This window comes from Trichosurus vulpecula, chromosome 2 (assembly GCF_011100635.1).
Source record: "Trichosurus vulpecula isolate mTriVul1 chromosome 2, mTriVul1.pri, whole genome shotgun sequence".
NCBI lineage: Eukaryota > Metazoa > Chordata > Mammalia > Diprotodontia > Phalangeridae > Trichosurus > Trichosurus vulpecula.
In genome coordinates, this window is record NC_050574.1 from 327,377,750 (window position 1) to 327,399,653 (window position 21,904).

The 21,904-nt window shown below is 41.1% G+C and overlaps 1 protein-coding gene across 1 annotated transcript in view; it reads left to right on the forward strand.

The window, feature by feature from the left end:
- The first annotated feature begins 2,403 nt into the window (after positions 1 to 2,403).
- The window catches only part of RAB6B (RAB6B, member RAS oncogene family), a 66,951-nt gene continuing 47,450 nt past the window's right edge, over positions 2,404 to 21,904 (forward strand). The window contains exon 1 of the mRNA XM_036746338.1: positions 2,404 to 2,456. Within this exon, the coding sequence (XP_036602233.1) occupies positions 2,427 to 2,456 (30 nt within the window). The 5' untranslated portion in view covers positions 2,404 to 2,426. The remainder of the gene's footprint in view (positions 2,457 to 21,904) is intronic.

Genomic DNA, 21,904 nt, shown 5'->3' on the forward strand with positions numbered 1-21,904 from the left:
CGATTGCCCTGCCAAAAAGCAAAAAAAAAAAAAGAATAATCTACTTATTTTATTTTTTAATCCACATTTATGATTTCATCAGATGTGGCGAATTCCCAGTATGGAAACTTCCTCCAGTGATAAAGACAAGCAACTTCTCCATAAGTTATACTCTCAAGTATCTAGGCCACTTAAGACACTAAGTGCTTTGTCCGTGGTCATGTGGGCAAGCAGGTGGCGTAGTGGATAGAGTGCCAGGCCTGGAGTCAGAAAGACTCAGCTTCCTGAGTTCAAATCTGGCCTTAGACACTTACGAGCTGTGTGACCTTGGGCAAGTCACTTAGCCCTGTTTGCCTCAGTTTCCTCATCTATAGAATGAACTGGAGAAGGAAATGGCCAACTACTCCAGCATCTTTGCCAAGAAAACCCCCAAATGAGGTCATGAAGAGTCGGACATGACCGAACAACGACTCCCCAAAGTCAGACTTCAGGAAAGCATTTATTTGCAGAACGAGATTTAAAATTGGCAGGAACCTTACAGATGATCTAGATTAGGCCTCACTTATTTTACAGGTAAGGAAATGGGCCCGAAATGATCAGATGATTTGCCCACGGTCACAGAGATAGAAGTTGCACAGCTCGGATTAGAACACGGGACTTTTGTTTCCAGGTCCGGTGTTCTTGCCGTTGCCCCATTCTCTAGCCTACTTGGCCTAGACCTTGGATGTGTTGTGCAAATGAATTTAGGCCCTAAGCCTAACAAGAAGAAAGCCATTGGGTGGGGGCAGGGAGACAGTAGAAGTGAAAAACATTTTCTATGCCCTCCCTGTGAGATTACCCCCATTTTAACCTGTTTGCACCTTATTTGTACATGGTTGTTTGCATCTTGTCTCCCCTGGTTAGTCTGTGAGCTCCTTGGGAGCTAGGACTGGTTTTTTTTTGTCGAGTAAGAAGTACCCTACCCCACCCCCACCCCCAAAAAAATTTGGATAGCTTTATTTCCATCTTGAAAAAAGTTGTGGACCTGAACTCCGTTGTTATTCAGTCATATCTGACTCTTCATCAGACCCCATTTGGGGTTTTCTTGACAAAGACACCAGAGTGGTTTGTCATTTCCTTCTCCAGGAAACTGAGGCAAACAGGGTTAAGTGACTTGCTCAGGGTCACACAGCTAGAAAGTCTCTGAGGTTGGATTTGAACTCAGGTCTCTCCGGACTCCAGGCCCCACACTCTGTCCCCTATACCACCTACCTTGTTGCCGGGACCTGAGTGCTACTCCCTATTTAAACTCTATTGTACTTAGAAAACTCTCATTCCCAACTAACTGAATCTGTTTTGGTAAAGAGAGTTCCAAACTTGCTTAAATGCTATGTTCAAACCAGAATTGGCTACACCCTTCCCTTTGCCGGCCTCTATTTCGTGGAGGTCTCACTGGTAGGAAATTGAATGAAGGCAGAGTTCTTTTCTACACTTCTACCAAAACAGGTACTTTCTCTGGACAAATATGAGGGTGACCATCAAACCGTGGTTCTCAAAGGCTGTGCTGCATTTTGTTTGGTGTGTTCTATGAAATTTAGGATATTGTGTTATTGTAGATAAGAGAAAATTTATAAATAATTTTGCTTAATATGCATCTTACATGCCCAAAACATGTGATATGGTACACATAATTTTCGTAAAACAAACAAAACTTTATTATACAACATACTCTAACCTCAGAACACTCATACCTTAAACTCATGAAGAACTCAACAAGATGGCTGATATCTTTGAAAGGAAGTGTGTATTCTTCCAGAATGTCACCAACTTAAACATTCAGTGTACTGCGCTTCCTCCTGCCAAAGGAGGAACAAAAAATGTTGGAGAACCAATATTAGAGTGGGAAGTAACACTAGCTTTGGACTCCAAGGTCCTGGGTTTGAATTCTGGCTTTGCCACTGACCTCTCCCTGGAGAACCTAGACAAAGTCATCTCACTTTTCTGGGCCTGAGCCTCCTTCTATGTACAATAAAAGGGTAAAAATATTCTGTCAGCTCGAAAATACTATGATTTAGTTGGCTTCCAAACTAGATAAACTTGGACCTTCTGAGTTCTTCTAGATTGAGAATTCTTTGAAAAAAATATTATGCTTTCAGGGAGAAGACAGTTCCCTTAACTCTGAGAGCCTCTCTGTTACTAGAGGTTTTTAGGAAAATTTTTGGCATTTCTTTGCGGGCCTCCCCTGTAAATAGTCTGAATTGTGGCAAAAATGGGATAGATGTTTTTGGTTTTCATCATTCAGTTCATTTCTTCAGCTCCGACTGGGATTCAGCCTCATCAAGGACTAGTATTTCTCTCACTAAAAAGGCCTTTTAAAAAAACAGAAATAAAGAACTTAGCTTTGGAATGCTTCAGCTGAAATATCTTCTTGTTTTACAGTTGGCAAGACATCTCTGATCACACGATTCATGTATGACAGCTTTGACAATACATACCAGGTAAGGTCTTTCACCCCTTCGAATGAGGTAAGGCACGGAAAATATTTAGTGACGAGGAAGTACTACATGAACATGATTCAATGTTCTGTATTTTTGCTATTACATCATATCATGTTATATTACTTCATAAAATATTGTATATTATGCTCTGCTATAGTGTATCATATCTTATATTAAATCATATGTTGTATCATGTTATATTGTATCACATCACAATATCTTGTATCATATACTACATTATACAATTGTATCTTATATTAAGTCATATTATATTTTATGTTACATTATGTTATATTACATTATATCACCTATAATATATATCATATCTTATACCATGTTATATCATTAGGATGTTCAGAATAAAAATACATTTTAAAAATATGCTCAAAATTATATTGCCATAGTATGTTATATGTCATATCATGTCATGCTATGCTATTCTATTTTATGTTTTGTTATGTTATATATTTAAATGACTAGTCCCTTACTGGGTAATAGAAACAAAAATTCTAAATTCACTGTCATTCAGGAGACTTTTTTCCTAAGTTCCCAACATGTGATCAAGGAAAATGGTGGAATTTCTTTCCCTAGAGATATTCAAAAGCAAGATAGACACCTATTATTCTGCAGTGGGTTAGGTGTCATCCTGTTTTGAGGCAAGAGTTTGGATGAAGTGACCTCTAAAGCAAATAGTTCTCAATGTGTGCTCTGAGGACCATTTGAGGTCCATAAAGATTATCCCAAAGGTCTGTACGGCTTTTCTCTTGTAATACAATATTACTTATTTTATCAAGCATTATTTGATTCACAGAAGTGAATTTACCAGATAAATGAAGCTTAGCCTTGAAACACCAAAATGTGTTTTACTTTAATTACCCAATTATGGAAATCTTTCTAAAATGTTTTATGTATTTAATGATTTCTTAACCAGAAGACACTAAACATATTTTTTTAAAATGTATTTATTCTTATTCTGAACTTAACAGATACCAAATAAAATGTGCATTTTTGTTAACATTTATTTTCCTTCTCATCCTCTCAACATCCCACATCGAAAAAAAAAGGAAAGCCTTTGTAACAAGTATGCATAGTCAAGCAAAACAAATTTCCACATCGGTTGCATCTGAAAATTTATGTATTATTTTATACCTTGATTCCATCACCTCAGTCCAAAGGTGGGTTACATACACCATCATAATTCCTCTTGAATCATAGTTGGTCATTGCATCGATCAACATTCTTAAGTCTTTCAAAGTTGTTTTTCTTTCGAATGTTTTGTAACTGTATAAATGGTTCTTCTGGTTTTGTTTCCTTCACTCTGCATTAGTTCACACACATCTTCCAAGATTTCTCTATAACCATCTGCTGGGTTTTTTTTGTGGTACAATAATATTCTATTACTTTTGTATACCATAATTTGTTTAGCACTTCTCCAGTAGAGCTTTTAGTTCTTTGCTATTGTGAAAATAGCTTCTATGAATAATTTTAGACCCATAGATCCATCTTCATTCTTTGATCTCTTTGGGATACAGGCCTAAGAGTGGTATCACTGGACCAAAGGGTATGTAGAGTTGAGTGACTTTTGAAGCATAATTCCAAATTGCTTTCCAGAATGGCTAGATCAATTAAACAGTACATTAGTATGCCTGCTTCCCCATAGTCCCTCCAGCAATTGTTCTTTTCCTTATTTGTCATCTTAGCTAATCTGATGGGTGTGAGTTGGAACTTCAGAATTGCCTTAATTTACATTTCTCTAATTATTAGTGATTTGGAGTCAACATAATTTGCCTTCCTTTTTAAAGATTTGGCATAATCATTAAGAATATCTCTCATTGCCCTATGAAATAAAAAATTCTATGTCTGCGTTTTAGTTTTTCTCTCTCCTTCCTTAATCAGACTATAGCTTTTCCTTATGTCAATTGCCTGTCTATAACAGCCCTACCTCTATTCTAGTTAGTCGGTAAAGTTATGCGCAGAGACCTAAGAAGTGAATTGCCTGGCATTTGCCTCAGGGGACTTTGTGGCAGCTATGTGGGGTACTGAAGGACATTTTTCTCTCAATTCTGGGTCCAGAGCTGCATTTAGAAGGGTTTGTAGCATTCCAGGCCAAGGAAACAAAGACGAGGGAGGTAAGTATTATGACATACATTGGAGAATAGCAATTCCTGAAAAGTTTGGGGAACAATGACTTTACACAAAGTCAGTGGCAGTTGTGTGTTTAACAAAACCTTCTGAGCCTTTCTCCATTCACTTGAGGGACCCTGAAAATTAGGTGTGAATTTTCTGCACTTTACTATATTGCTATTTTTACACTCCCAGGATACCGTAATTTCTGTGGCTCTGCAGATAAATGTGATAACTAGGGGAAGGGAAAGAATAAGAGAAAAAAAACACCCCAGAGTTTCCTCTAGATTTGGTAAGTAGGAAAGTGGTGGTGCCATTGACATAAATTAGGGAGATCAGAAGGAATAAGATGATATATTGGACAAGCCAGGTTTGAGGCCCCATCAGGACATATAGGTAGAGAAATGAGAATATAAGTGGAAACCCAAGAGAGAGATTGTTGGTAACCTGTACTGTTGGAAACCTGTAGGTTTCCATAGTGGTTGAAGTCAGTGGAAGTCGATCAGAACACCAAGGAAGAATGGATGCAGAGAGAGACCAGAACTCTAGAGACTACACAGAATGAGAGGTGACAGAAGAAAATGAAGGCTCTAGACATGAAGTGACTTAGGAGCCAGGGGTTGGAGGGAGAACAGTCAGAGAGGTAGGAATGTGGTTTCACAGAAGCCAAAGGAGGGACAAGTTTCAAGATTAACGACATCTTAAAAAAAAAAAGATTAGCAGCATCAAATACTGAAAAAGATGAACAAGAGGGAAAACTGAGAAAAGGTCTTTGGATTTGGTGTTTGGGAGCCCAGTAGAGGTCCTCAAGGGAGCAGTTTTAGGAGGAAGGTTGGGTAGGGTAGAAGGCAGATTGCAAAGAGCTGTGAAGGCAGTTGCAAAACATGACAAAAACGTACCTGGCTTCTGGTATGAATTACTGATTTACTTATAATATTTCTCATTTGTGTTCTGTGAAGAGCAGCATCAATTTTTCCATTAGTTCTGGTGAATTTTGGTGCATGTGTATATTTTTGGGTGAAGGAAAGGGAGGCACTGGAGAAAGATCAGTAGTTGGTTTGTTTGTTTGTTTCTTATTTGGAATATATGCACAGTAAGTTCCATGGAGTCCTTTGCCCCGCTATGGGAACTACTGTCTGGGGTCTACTCTAGATCCTTAAAGCATCACAAAAAATTGGTATGCTGAGAGAGATGCATATTATCTCTCCTGATACAGTGTAAACTCCTCCAGGGCAAGGAATACTGTATTTTCGTCTTTGTATCCCTAGAACCTGCCCATAGTAGGTATTTAAATGTTTATTGTTTAATTGATTGATGACAGAAAATCAAGAAGCAATGTCCCACTACTTGCAAGCGTTCTTAATGTGGTACCTATGAGTTTGTTTTTAAAAAAAATTTGAATAACTATTTCAACAGAATTGGCTTCTTTTGCAATCCTATGCATTTTATTTTATGCATTCAAAAGCATTATTCTGAGAAGGGGTCCATAGACTTTACCAAACCGCAGAGGGGTCCATGACACAAAAACTATTAAGAATCTCTGGTCTAGTGTGATCTTTTTTCTTGACCACAGATGGAGTTCCTTCAAAAACAGGTTATTAGCCTTATAATTAGTATGAAAGTCCTCTTCTAATTCTATACTCATACTCTAGCATTAATGAATTCTTTTGGGAACTAGAGAAAAGGGGATGCCTTTTTATATTGGTTTACAAGGAGGCTTTGGGAAAAAACCAAGCTCACCCTGGGACCAACAAGCTGCATGTAATCTGTAATCTCAGCTTCCATATTCTTTCCTCCAATACCAGCTTCTCTGTCCTTCCTGCTGTCCATGTCTCCTGCCTTTCTGAATACCTTGGGCTATATTCTTCTCTGATGGGGCCAGCTAAGGAAAAATTCAGTGGCCACTTGAGAAGACTGAGTTAAGATAGAAACCTCTTTGCAAGACAGTAGGAAAAAAAATGTACTGCCCACAAAAACTTTTCATCCAGCCATACTTTTCCCCTAAGTTAATTCAACAACAACAAAAAAAGAAACTAAATCATCCTGAATCATGGTTGGTGCCTGGTTGCTGTGTTTTTGTCCTTCATTCTTGAAGAGGACCATGACATCAGGGGAATGATGACATGACTTACAGTTGACTGATTTGAGTGAGGGAGGGTTGTGCAAGGTCACCAGCCTCACTTTGTCCTCCAGAGCCATCTGGGTCCAGTGACCATATATTCACCAGGATGACTGGAGATGGCCCAGGATGCATTGGGAGACCCTGGCCCTTTCAAACTAAGGTTTTTTCAGGTTCTCACTTTGAGTGAGGTAATGCCCATTCAGTGAATAGGCCTCTTTAAGAAGTGAGTCAAGGGATGGCCCCTTTAATAAAAACTCAAAAAAGGGGCGGGGGGAAGGCCCTCAGGGTTCCTGCCCAAAAGAGAAACAGTTACTATTTAGTATTTACATTCACTCTGTGCCAGGAGGGCAGAGACCTATTGTCCAATCTATGAGCTCCAGAGTAAGGCGAGTTTAAGGCTCCTTAACTTTGGGTTTACTGGTTAGACTTCTTTCTCAAAAACCAAGCCTTAAACCTGACTCATTCTGGTGCCTGGTAGGCAGACAATTGTGGTCCCCCTCAGCCACCCCATTGTGTAGCAGTACCTCAAGGGAGGCATTAACTGCACTAGTGAAGCAACATCTCCTAATGGGAAGAGTCCTAGCTTCAGAGTCAGAGGCCCTTGGTTGCAGTGTTGCCTCTCATTCTAGATCCTGGTCCTAGAACTGGAAGGGCGGTCCACGGTCCTCTAATCCAACGTCCTTATTGTAAAGCTGAGGAAACTATGGCCCAGGGAAGTGAAACTATTTGCTCAAAGTCAGAGAGGCGCAAAAAGCAGTTAAGAGCAAGATTTGAACTCAGGTCCTCGGACTCCAGAGCTCCAATGCTCTTTGGAATACCAATTCTAGCTAAATGACTCAATAGATAGAGCACTGGCCCTGAAGTCAGGAGGACCTCAGTTCAAATCTGGACTCAGACCTTTGTGTGACCCTGGACAAGTCACTTAACCCCGATCACCTCCAAAAAAAAAAAAGAATACCAATTCTCCTAACTTATTTTAAAAATGAGGAACATCATTCTACTGTTTTGGGACTAATTTTCACTCTCTATAACATCATCCACCTGATTAATCTCTAACATTCCATGCTGCACAGGGCATAGTACACAGGACTTAGAGTCAGAAAGACCTGAATTCAAATCCTGTCTCAGTCACCTTAGTAGTTGTGTGACCGTGGGCAAGTCACTTAAACCTCTCCCAGACTCAGTTTCCCCATCTGTAAAATGGAGATGATAATAATCCTGGCAGGATAATTGTAAACGAATTAACATGTAAAGCACTCTGCAAACCATAAAGTGCTATATAAATGCCACCTGTTACTATTCCCCGGGCAAGGATGATGTGTAAGCAGCTAGGTCTCTGTATCAGGTGGGCTTTCTGTTTTGTTCATTGCCACGGATGTGATGCTCTCTTGTCAGAATTCCTATTGCTTCTGAGCACCTGTTAAAAATATCTCGCTTTGGCTTAGGGGTTTCTTTTTTTTCCTTAGCATTCCTCTTGGTCATTGCAGTGATTTCCCACAGCTGAGTTCTGTTCAGAGGAGCATTGCTGAAATAAAAAGGCCGACTCATCCTTCATCTGTTTACCAGTGCAGCAGTACCCAGCCAGGCATTGGGATCTGGATCAGGAGATCTGGATTCTTTCTTGTCCTACCTTTGCCACCAAAAGACTGTGTGATATTGGGGAAACAACCTCCCTGAGCTTCAGTTTCTTAAATCTGTAAAAGTGGTGGTTTGGGCTAAATCATCCCTCTTCTTTCAGGTCTTGTAGTCTACGATTATGATTCTGTAAATTTAGCTTGAGACTGGGATCTGCATCCAGAGATCTGGATTCTTTCTGGACCTGAGATGTAAGTGGAGCCAGGCAGAAGCAAATTTCTGAAGGGGGTGAAGTTTATCTTAATCTAGCTATGTAGCTAACACCTCTCATTTCAGTATTCTTTCCTCCCTCCTCCCCATGAAAGTAACTCCCTTTCTTTCTCTTTCTTTTTTCCTCTTTTGCTTTCTCTCTTCCCTCTCTTTCTTCTGTTTCTCTTATCTTCTCTCTTTCTCCATCTCTCCCTTTCTCTCTGTGTCTTTATCTCTGTTTCTCTGTTTCTCTCTGTGTGTCTCTCTCTTCTCTCACTGGCTGCCTGTCTGTCTCTCCTGTCTCTTTATATCTCTTTTTCCTCTCTCTCAATTTTTCTTCTCTCTCTTTTCTCCCTTTCCCCATCTCTCTCTCCTCCTCCATTTCTCTCTGTTGCTCTTTGTGTTTCTCTATGTGTGTCTCCCTCTGTATCTGTCTCTGTCTCTGTCTCTGTCCTCTCACTGTCTGTCTGTGTCTCTCTCACACACTTTGCTCCAAGTATCCAGTGTCTCTTGTTCATTATATTCAGCTCTTTTCTACTTTCACTCTCTTCCCCCATCCAAACGGGCTAGAAAAGATACCATAAGTTGATTCACACCATGACTGACATGATAGGTAGGGAATGCTCTAATCAGACTCTCTCAGACCCTCTCCCATATTTTTGACACATGTAATATGTACCAGTCATAGCTCCCAGTTCTTTGAGGTATCAGTCATAGCTCCCAGTTCTTTCCACAGACTCTGTGGCTACTGCTGGGGTTTGTCCCCTTTATAGATAGTGTCCCAGATTCTTATGTTAGTCTAGGAAGGGACTCTTTAACCTTTTTGAGCCATGGATCCCTTTGGCAATCTGATGAAACCTATTGATCCATTTTCATAATATTTTTAAATGCATAAAATAAAATACATAAGATAACAAAGGAAACGAATTATATTAAAATATAATAATGAAAAATTAAACCCAAGTTCAGGGACTCCAGATTAAGCTCTCTTGGTCCAGGGTTTGGTATAAATTAATCAGTTAGATCATGGCTCAGGCTCCATCCAACCTCTTCCACTTTGCCCAGCCTTGTGTTTCTATTAAGCTTGTACACAGGCAGATTTGCATACAGCTCTTAAATCAGTTTTATTAGGAATGAATAAAAGCAAAGAACATCAATGCAATCGGCAGACACAGTCCTCCTCATATCAGGCATCAACTGTTCAGTAGATCAAAAACCTGGAATTTCAGTCTCCCCCTGCTCCACCCCTCCTTTCCCATCAATGAGCTGGCAAGGACATTTGCTGAGGGTTTTGTCACTCATAGCAAAGCCTTTCCCAAAAGATCCATGTCTGCATTTCTAGCTGCTAGAATTCCATTGATGCATGCCAAACACTCCATTTTCAAGTAAGGGGGCACCCAGGACTACAGTTTTCTCAAGTTTGTGCCTTTCCATGGTGTCTATACTCATCACACTAGGGAAGTATTAGGGGGGTGGGGTGAAGATTCCCTTCATCAGGCCATCAACTGCTGGAGTTGTCCTCCCCATTCTTTCCCAGGCACCAGGAGAGGAAAGATGCAGGCCCTTCTAGCAAGGTGCTATGTGCTCTCCTTAACCCCCTTTATTCAAAATTAGTCCCTTTTATATCCACTTCCCTAGCTTCCTCCATCATCACAGAGTGGGACTTAACTCTTAGAAGTTCCCTTATGCCCAGGCCTCTATGGAAGAAGCACAGATCTTACATTGAGAATTTAAAGTCCCTCCCTTCCTGGAGGTGTTTTTATAGGGAACAATCTGTTATCCCCAAAACTACAGCCCTAGGGGGGGAATTTCAAGCATCATTGGCTAGGCAGTGAGAAAAATCATTTTGGGAGACAAGGCTTTCCTGATGTACCTAAAAACACATGACTTATTTATAGACTGGACCTTATCTTTATCTGGCACCCCCAATGACACCTAATGAGATTTGTTCAGCAGACAATAAAATTCATCAGGATGAAAAAAAATAGCAGGAATCCTGGTGGAATGAGGGTAATTTCCAAGAAAGGGGAAGAAAATTTGAGCTTGGTCACAATGTGATACATAAAGTGTAATAACAATACCACCCACCCCCCAAAAAAACCCAACCCTTAGACTGAGATGAGAATCATATAGTCCTGTGTGTCTTGCCATTTATAGACTTACCCTATCAGATCCTGGACATATTGCATAGGTCTTCATGCTGCCTGGGTCCTCCTTTACCAAAGGAGAGTGTAGTGATGATGTGTGATCCTTGGCAAATGAAAATGGTCCTTCATCTAGAACACAGATGATGTATGATTAGGAGGATAGAACTGGCTTCCCAAGGGTCAGAGATCACTTTGCCCTGAGCCTTCCACATCGTCATCTAGTCTGCAACTTTTGGTGGGTTCGTGCGCTGGGCGGCCATGGTGATGGGCACAGTCTGCAGACTGAAAGCAGAGCTTTTTTGTGTGAGGCTAACTGAATCATATGGGTACAAAACTGTGACCTTGGCCTTTATTAGCATCATGTTCTAACTGGGAAGAAATAAAAATATCTGTCCTTGATCTCCCCTCACTATGCGTATGTATCAGGGCGTTAGGTGGAGATTGGGAAGGGATTCAGGGGCAAGTTCTATGAAGAGATGTCTTGTAGAGATATTGTCTGAGAAAGGTACTGCTGAAGTATCCACTTCTTCCTTTCCTTTTTATTTTCTGTTTAATCAACCTTACAATGAAAAATTAAGCTTACACATATAGACACTGATGGCCTTTCATAATTAGTTCCCACTTAGAACTTCTTCTGATTCTTCACGCACATGTATCATCTTCATATTCTTTTCTCAAGCTGAGATAATTAGGTTATGGTGCAAAGACCACCGGTGATGTCCGAGCCTCTCTAGCCTTGAGTTTTCTTTTGCACCTCAAATTCTCCCACCCCTACCTATGCCCAAGAGAAGTCACTCAGATATTTCCAGGTCAAACCTCCTTTGTGGTTTCTGCTCAATTGCCAACCTTTCTGGGATCCTCTGGGTTATTTTTGAATTCTCATTGGTGTTTCTCACACTTCCCAATTTAGTCTCCTCTCTGCATTTATAATTGAAGCATTGGGCCTTTCTCCCCCTTGGTCTTTTTTATCAGTAGGGAACTTCCAGTCTTGTCCTACCCTCCCTTTTCTGTGTCTCAGCTCCCTTCATAGTACAGTGCAATGATTAGCATTGGGTCTCGAGTCAGGGGACCTGGATTCTGGGTCTGCTAGTTACTGATTGTGACTTCTGGACAAATCCCATTCCCCCTCTGGGATCTGGGCTTCCTTATCTTTAAAATGAGAAGGGGATCTCTAAGGTCCTTTCCAGTTCAGGACCACAACCACAACAGCACCAATGACAATAAGAATTGCAGCTAGCATTTACATAGTGCTCTAAAGTTTGCAAAGTGCTTTACAAACATTATCTCCCTTGGTCCTCACAGCAAGCCTGTGAAGTAAGTGCTATCATGATCTTCATTTTACGGATTAAAAAACTGAAACTGACAGAGGTTAAGTGACTTGCCCAGAGTCACACAACTACTGAGTATGTGAGATGAGATTTGAACTCAGGTCTTCCTGACTCCCAATGCTCTAAACGCTATACCAACCTATTATCTTTCATAATCTCCTTAATTTATGGTTGAAATCCTATTACTTGACCAAAAAGGGCCTTCATATACAATATGCTTTAATGATCATAAGTCTTGAAATTGTGTAGCTCTTGCCCAAAGATAAAAAATAAAGCTTAAAGCGCCCTCTACTGAGTTAGTCAATTAACATTTATTAGACATCTACTTATTTATTTAGCATTTATTCAGCCTTGCTATGTGCTGGGCACTGTGCGAAGGGTTAGCGATGCAAAGAAAGGGGAAAAAAATCACTGCTCTCAAAGAGTTAATTAGGCTTTCCAAGGACCAATGATAAGAAATATGTTCTTTTTTTCTTCTCATAATATTTTTATTGTTTTCCCTAAGGTCTTAGATAGGAGTCTCTTTGTCAGGCTCCACAGTCAGAGGGTCATAAATGTAGAGCTGGAGGGGACTCAGAGGGTAAGTAATTTTCCCGGGGTCACCCAGTATGAGGCAGAAGCAGGGGTCAGGTCTTCCTGATTCCGTGGCCCAGCTCTCTGTCCCCTGTACCATGTGACCTCATGATCACAAATTTAGGGCTGGAAGACCCCTCAGAAGTCACTTAGTCCAACCTCCTCATTCTACACATGAGGAAACAGGATACAGAGAGGTAAGTGACTTTCCCAAGGTAACACAAATAGTAAATATCTGAGATGGGCTTTGAACCCACATCTTTTGGATTCCAGTTATAATATCCTATCTGCCACTCAGTGCTGCTTCTCACTTAACCCTTGGTAGTAACCATGGGGTGTTCCATCCTAATGATCTACCCGAATATTTGCTAGCCTGACAGATAGTCTCCCTCCTTCTCTGCACTAACCATGGCCCTCTGACATCTGATGACCATAGCATCAGTGATTTAGTGAAGTGCCGAGGGGAGGGCCATTTTGCCTTTTTTAAGAGGTACACCCTCCCTAAGCTCTGTCATGACCTGACTCTTGATCTTTCAGGCACAGCCCAAAAAAATGCCTGTTGCTCTTAGAAAATGGCTCCTTGGGGCAGCTAAGTGGTATGGTGAGTTGAGCACCGGCCCTGGAGTCAGGAGGACCTGAGTTCAAATCCTGCCTCCGACACTTGACACACTTACTAGCTGTGTGACCTTGGATAAGTCACTTCACCCCAATTGCCCTGCCTTCCCCTCTCAAAAAAAAAAACAAGAAAATGGCTCCTTTTTGTGGGGCTGATATTACCGAGTTAGCTACTAGTATCCATTAAATATGCTAATATACAGTTAGCAAACCTTGTAGAACTCAACTTAGGTGGTGAATTGCCATAAGCAATGGTCTGCTCAGCAAACAGTAGTTGCTCAGACTTGGTGGAGAGAACGCTGGACCTGGACTCAGGAAGACCTGAGTTCAAATCCAGCTTTACACCTCCACTGTCTGTGTGATCTTCAGCAGGTCATTTAACATCTGTTGACCTCAGTTTCCTCTTCCGTAAAATGGGGATTATAATAACACCGACCTTCTGGGGTTGCTGAGAGATAGTCCATGTAATGAGTTTTGCAAGGCTTAAAGTGCTGTGTAGATGTTAACTAGTATTATTTGTACATTGATTGAAGAGTGTGAGGAAAGTAACAATTTTGCCTTGCATTTTGTTTCATCTGAGGTTCCTTTGATGTCACAGTTTCAGTACTAAGCATCTTTCCGTTAGACAGGTGGCAGAAAGGTGTTGCCTCAGGCTACTGGCAGATGGTGGCAGTTTGGGAGTAGGCAAAATGGGTAATTAAATGAGGATGCCAAGTTGCATGACTTACACCCTCTCTGCTAAGCGCCCCGCCCAAACAGGAGAGAAGACGGAAGAAGGGTGGAGGGAAGCATCCCAGGATGCTTGGGGGTATTTTATTATGTTAAAATGGATTTCAACCTGCAAGGAGAGTGGTGGGCCAATATCCCAATTTTTTCTTCCCACACCTTTGGGATGTGTAGGATATCTTTTATTTTGTTTTTGTTTTAAAATCAATTTCTGGATACCTCCTTTTTCTTCTCCAACCCCAACTAGACTAGCAAGGTAGCACAGTAAATAGAGTGCCAGCCCTAAGTCAGGAGTACCAAAGTCCAAATCTGGCCTCAGATACTTACTAGTTGTGTGAGCCTGGGCCAGTCGCTTAACCTTGTATGCTAGAGAAGAAAATGGTAAAACCACTCCAGTGTCTTTGCCAAGAAAACCCCAAATGGGGTCAGGAAGAGAGAGACACAACTAATCGACTAAACAAAAACTATCTTCACTAGCGTTCTCACCTCCATCCTGGAACTGAATAATTACTCGATATCAGCGACCACATCTGGCAATATGCACAACCTTCTGCCCCATCCTACCTACCTCTTAGTAAAGAAAAGGGTCATCTTCCTACACTTTACAGATTAAGCCCTGCACATTGATCTTCCAGAAGTCTGAAAAAATCAGACAACAGGCTTTAGAGAAACAGAATAAACTCAATTACTTTTTTATTAGTTTTCATGGACACGGTGTTTATTGGAAATGAAAGGTGGGGAAAAGACAAGACAAGACAATTTAAGAAAGAAATATCCTCTCTCTTCATTTTGAAACTACTCTGTTCTATCCCTGATTCAGATCCACACTTTCTATCTCTACCCTCACTCTATGTCTCTCTCTCTTTTCTTCCCCTCCAGCAACATTTTTAAAATAAATCGACTCACATAAAATTATGAGCATTTCTAGGCTTACATGGCATTTTCCTCAAAATAACTCCATGATGTAGATGGTACAAGTGTTATCATCTTCATTTTGGAAATTAGGAAAGTCGTCATCTGAGACATTAGGTAATTTGCCATTGTTACAAGCAAGAGAATGCCTGAGGTGGGATTTGAACTCAGATCAGTGGACTATGAGGCCAGAGATCTTTCCCATTATGATATGCTGCTTCTTAAGATGGCAGAAGCAGGAAAAGGATGAATAAAAGTACCACCTCTGGGTGGTTCAGAATGATATAGATTGGACTGAGGGCCTTCCAATGGGGGGAGAAAAAAAAAGAATAAAGATTTATATAGCCAGATCCTACTATGTGCCAGACACTGTGCTTAGTGCTTTAAAATAATCTCATTTCATCCTCACAACAATCCTGGGAAGTAGAGGCTATTTATCTACATTTTACAGTTGAGGAAACTGAGGCAAACAGAGGTTAAGTGACTTGCCCAGGATCACACAGCTAGTGTCTGAGGCTGGAGTTGAACTTGGGTCTTACTGACTCCAAGACTAGTGCTCCGTCCCCTTTGCTATTTGGTTGTTTTTACAGATTGATAGCATCCCAGTTCATCTCCCCACACTTCAAACCACAAACTAAGAGTAACAGGAAACTGTGTAATTAAGTGTTCTGCCCTCTGGGGCCCAGCAAAATGAGTCTGATCCTTCATCTCCGTGAAGGTCCTTCAGATATTTGAAGATGACTTTAAAAACCTTTAAGAAATAAGAAAAATAAAGAATGGGAAATGAAAACTTTAAAAAGAAAACCCAAACTTGGCCATCATGCTACATGATTCATAATGAGCTTACAGTCAATGAAACCCATAATTTCTAATAATGAACTGTTATTACAATAGGTCTCCCCCATCATTAGCAGCTGGCTCTTTAAAAATATGTAAATGCAGGAGTTTTCATTTATCTTTTATTAAATTTTATCTTGTTAGGCTCAGCTTTTACATTCTAGCTTATTTAGATCTCTTTGAATGTTTACTCTCTTAACCAAAATATTAGTTATTCCTCCCATCTTTGAGTCATGTGCCAATTTGATAAACATATCATCCATTTCTTCATGCAAATCATTGGTAAAAAATATGAAATAGGACATGACAGTGAAGAGTCCTGTGGCATTCCAGTAGAGACTTGCCTTCAGGGCAACCAGGAAAGGCACTGAGGAAGTAGGACTTGGTCCCCAAGTATCTTAAAGGGTCAATAAATAAGATTTATTGTTTCTTTTCTCTGGTAAACAAAGCGAGATATGGTGAAGGATTCAAGAGATACAATGGAGAGGGGCCCGGAATTCAATCTATAACAAGCATTTATTAAGTGCCTACTGTGTTCCAAACACTGTGCAGAGTTTTAGGGATACAAAGACAAAAGTGAAATAGTCCCTGTCCTCAACGGCTGGGGGACAATACAAACATATCGCCATTGGTTTTCACTTCTGAGAGAGAATTCAAAATCAATATATGCAAATTGCCATGCAAATTCTCACTGCAGACTTTATCACTGTGGCTTGTTGGAATATGGATGGAAAATTATATTATTTATATTCTATATAAAATTATATCAGGAGAGACCTGTACAGGAGCAACTATATACAAAATAGATACAAGATCATTTGGGGGCAGCTTGGTGGCCCAGTGGATAAAGCTCTGGGCATGGAGTCAGGAAGATCTGAGTTCAAATTCGACCTCAGACATTTACTAGCTGTGTGATTCTGGGAAAGTCACTGAACCCTGTTTGCCTCAGTTTCCTCATCTGTAAAATGAGCTGAAGAAGAAAATGGCAAACCACTCCAGTATCTTCACAAAAACAAAAACAAAACCCAAATGGGGGCATTAAGAGTTGGACACAACCGAAATGACTGAACGACAACAGGTAACAGGTGATGAGGGCCTGAACTAGGCTGATAAGAGGAGATCACAGGGAATTCCACCCATGTTTCTTATTCATCAGGTCTCAGACAATTACTAGCCGTGTGACCCTGGGATAGTCACTTAACCTCTGCCTCAGTTTCCTTAACTGTAAAATATGAATAATAATAACACATACCTCCCAGGGCTGTTGTGAGGAACAAATGAGATGCTATTTGAAAATCACTTAGCACAGCGCCTGGCACATAGCTGGCAGTTAATAATTGCTCGTTCTCTTCATCTTCCCCATTCATCTCTTAATCCTTCAGAAAGAGCACTGTGCTCAGAGATAAGAATTGCCTTCCACTTCTAGATCTGTCCCTCCATGTGTGATCTATGACCAGTCCCTCCAAGCTCCAGAATTCCAAACATCTTTGAGCCTAAATCACTCGACCTTTTGGTACTTCTGTGTCCTTACGTATAAAAATGACTGAAAGCAGTAATAGTCTAGAGTCAGACTGCTTGGCATTTGGTGTATCTATTTTCCCCATGATGACCTTTGACGGATGTTTATGACATTTGGCACCCTGTTAAAGGGCATTCAGATACACCTTCGGTTTGATTTATGCTTCAAGGTGCCATCTTGAAATAAAAGATCAACTGATAAAGATTTCCAAATGCCTCGCCGAGTTTCCAGTGGATTTTAATGAAATTCAATGAGTACAGGCAGCTCCAAGCAGGGTACAAAATACAAGGGATTTTATTACTAGCCACCAGGAACAGGTGGAGTCAGGGAAAGCAAATGGTATGACTGCCTAAGGTTGGAGAAGGAATCCAATTACCTTGACATCTCCTGTCCCCATGTCAGGCTTCCTTCTGCTCTTTAGCGGTGCCTAGAGCAAGGACAAACTGTGGTCCCTGCATGCTCCTTTCAGTGTGAAGTCTTTCCAAGCTCCTCTCCCTTCCCCTCCCCCAGAACTGCTCACTTGCCAATATGAAACCTTATTAAGTTTTGCCAGCCTCATTTGCATGCTAATTTGCATGGATTTGCCCTGATACTTCCATCTGATGGTCTGTACAAAAAGCACAAACAGGAACCTTATTGTAATGCACTTCTTCTTACCAGGCTGCTTCTAACCACTTGTCGATGCCTTTGGCTAAGCATTTGCCAGGTTCTGGGCCAGGGCTGGGGGACAATACAAACGCATTGCGAATGGGTTTCACTTCTGACAGCAAAAGAATTCAAAATCAATATATGCAAATTGCCATGCAAATTCCCACTGCAGACTTATCACTGTGGCTTGTTGGAATATGGATGTAAAATTACATTACATTATAATAAATGTATATTACAGAGAAGATTTCGACGTGCACTTTTCAAAAAGATCTTTCTCTCCTCAGGGGTTTTTGTGCTTAATTTAGGCTTTCGTGTATAGGCAATATGTCCAATACGCCTCATCATACACGTTCTATAGCATAGTGTACATATATAAGCATGTGATCTGCATAATTTATTGATGTCGGGCTTAAAAGACTGAAATGAAAACCACCTGTGTGTTTTCGAATGTACGTGGAAAACCAATGCCCTTGCTAAAATGCCTGTCATTTTATTTCGAGTTAAATTTCTGCCACTTTTCATGATCAGTATACCTTCTAAGCATGAAAAAATAAAAGGGATAAAGAAAGCAGTGCCGGGTTTCAAAGGTTCTTCTCAAACCAGAGTCTGGGGAAGGAAGGAAACAAGGATTTATTAAGCAGCTATTATCTGCCAGGCACTATGCTAAGCTCTTTTTGCAAATATTAGCTCATTTTATTCTCATGACAACCCAGAAAGATAGTCGCGATTACTGTACCCAGACAGATGTTAAGTGATTTGCCCAGGGTCACACAGCTAGTGTCTGAAGCTGGATTTGAACTCAGGTCTTCCTAACTTCAGGTCCAACTCTCTATCCACTCTACCACCTAGTTGTTGGTGCTCAGGGATAGACTGTGACTTATCCTAGAGGCTTCTTAGTCCTATTTGGAAAGGCTTATCCCTGAAAGATTAGTTGCAGAGAGATGATTTTTTTTCACCGGCAACATGAGACCCTCTATTAAGGTGAGTAGGGGGTGAGGCTTGCTTTAAGAGGAGAGAGCAGCCACGCTGATGAAATAATTGATCCTTAAGAGTGAAAAAAAATTGGCCCTTTTCAGCCTTGTGAGAAAGATCAAGGAAGATTCTCCATTATAGAACTGAGGAGGAGGCAGAGGCATAGGGTCACCCAGCAAGCTGATAACCTAGGGCTCCTGAAACGGAAAGACTTTAGATTCTCCAGAGCAGGGGTGGGAAACCTTCAGCCTCAAGGCCACATGTGGCCCTCTAGATCCTCAAGTGCAGCCCTTTGACTGACAGTTTGGATTGGATTCCGTCAAAGGGCAGCACTTGAGGACCTAGAGGGTCACATGTGGCCTCAAGGCCTCAGGTTCCCCACCCCGGTTCTAGATCCTGCTGCCTTGGTTGGAAGACCTCAGTCTGCAAAGTGCTCTGTATTTGGTCTGGGAATTCTTTCTCTTGGGTTATTACAGTAGCCTCTCAGCCTGACTTCTTGACTATAGCATCCCCTCCCTTTCCCTCCCCTCTACAAGTCATCTTTCAAACAGCTACCAGATGAATCTTCCTCATGAACAATACATCTAACTTACAAACCTTCCATAGCTTCCTTCTACCTGCAGGATGAAGTCCAACCACTTGGTCCTAGCAGTTTAGGCCTTCCACAATTTGGCTACAGTACGCCTCTCTAGCCTTAGCCCCTACCTGCATCACCGCACAGCCAATATGTATCAGAAGGTGAGACTTGAACTCAGTTCTTTCTCACCAAGACCCACCCCCCCCCTCTCCCTCTCCCTCTCTCTTTCTTTCTGTCTCTCTACTACACCCCATTGCCTCTTGTATGTTCTTGACTTCAGCCAAATTAGACTTTTTTTTCCTCTTGAACTATGGGTTCCTAACCTTAACATGAATTTTTTAAAAACATATTTTGATCCTTGCATCTGGTTATGCAGTGGATAGAGTACAGAAGACTTGAGTTCAAAGTCTGTCTCAGACACTTACTAGCTATATGACCCTGGACAAGTCACTTAACCTTTGTTTGCCTCAATTTCCTCAACTATAAAGTGGGGATGATAATAGCACTTACCTCACAGGCTTCACCAAATGAGATAATATTTGTAAAGAGCATTTAGCACAGTGCCTGGCACATAGGAGGTACTCTATTAATGTTGCATTTTACTACATGCATTTAACAACATTATTCTGAGAAGAGGTCCATAGGCTTCATCAGACTGCCAAAGGGGTCCATGATACAGAAAAAGGGTTAAGAACCCCTGGTCAATTCTTTCTGGCCTCCATTCTTTTGCACATACCATCCTTACATGGGCAAGGCTTTTCCTTCCCATTTGCAAACCAGTCCATCCTTCAAGACCCTTTTTAAATGCTACCACCTTGACCAGACCTTCACTCATCCTCCCAACTAGGAGGGGCCTCTCCTTCCTCTGAAATACCATAGAGCTCATTGTCTTTCTCCTCCTCCTCCTTCTCTTCCACTTCTGTATTTATCAAGTTTCCATTTTGTTTTTAGTTTCTTGTGAACATTCCTTCTCCGCTCTTCGTGAGATCAAGGAACCATGTTCTCTTTACAGTCTTTGTACTCCCCACACTGAAAACAGTGCTCTGCACACAGTAGGTGCTCCGTAAATGTTTGTTAAATTAAGCTGAATCAGAAGTACTCTTGCCGAAGGGCACAAACATAAAATGCTTTTCATGCTTATGAGTGTAATGGGGACCAAGGCTGGAGAGTCATCCTTTTACCCTTCTCCCTTAATCCTTTTTTTACCTGCCCCATCCATAACAACAACAATGATCATAATAATAATAGTAATTATTAATAATAATAATGTGCACTTATATAAGACTTTACAAGTATTATCTTTACAAATGTTTTACAAATACTTACAAATTATTTTACAAATACTTATGAATATTATCTCATTTTACCCATCCATACGTGATCTTGATTCCCCTTCTCTTTGTAAATCTCTACCCTAGTTTATGTAAATGGTTTGCCCTGGATTTACAGTGGCCTCTGCTCAAGCAATGACGAGCATTCATGGATATTTACTACTTGGGCCCTCCCAGGTTTGGATTCAGACTGACTCCTGGCCCTGCTAAGATCTCTCAGCCAGCCCCCTGTCATTTTAAAACTGTGGTCTGTCTTCAAAGCAGAAATGAGGCTCTCCTCTCCCCTCCACTTCCAATATAATGGAACCCTTCAAGATGTGGCTGATCTAGATAAGGACTTACTGAACACACACCTGCTATTGTGGAACTTCCCAAGATGTGGTAAATACCTGCTTCAATTTTTAAAATGTCACCTTGTACAAGGTGTTCAATGCCATCCCACCTCTTTCCATAGTTCCTTCCCCACCAACCACCTTGCCTACTACTTTTCACTTACTAACGCGCCCCTCCCACTCCTAATCCTACCAACCCTCCACCCCTTATTCCATTTCCTCTCTCTCCATTACGAGAATTAAAGTAACTTTTCACATGAGCTCCAACAGTTTCTCAGCCTTCCAAAAGTTTTGAGGCTTTTTTTGCCAGCCTAACTCTAGCAAGCTTAACCCACACAATTGTAACAGCAAGCATCCTGGCACACCCAAGATGGCCTGCAAGCACAGGTTCTTTGATCTGCTTTTCTTAAAGGAAAGGCAACTTTAAGGGGGTCAACAATCACACTTTAATTAAACATATATAAGTCATTCACAAGTTCAGGGGGAAAAGGTCAGCACACTGAACGTGGAGAAAATACAAGCAGAGAAATTGGCACAGAGATCAAAAGACAGGTCTCCAAATGTCTGATTAAAGTAATACAACCACTTAAATATACCATCGGGTGGGGGCGGGCAGAGCATCAACTCTGAATAGTCGGGGTGCGGGAGGGGGTTCTTAACAAACAGGTACTCAGAGTCCCATCCAGGGAGTCAAAAGGTCCTTCTCATGAGCAAGCCCCCAAAGCAAAATAGTGACCTCAGAATATATATACACTTCTCAGAGCCAGAAGGCATCACAACCCTCATGACTCAGTGCCTAATTAGTAGTACCAAAAATAGTACCAAAAGGTGTGAAAGCCTTCCTACAAGCAAGCCTCC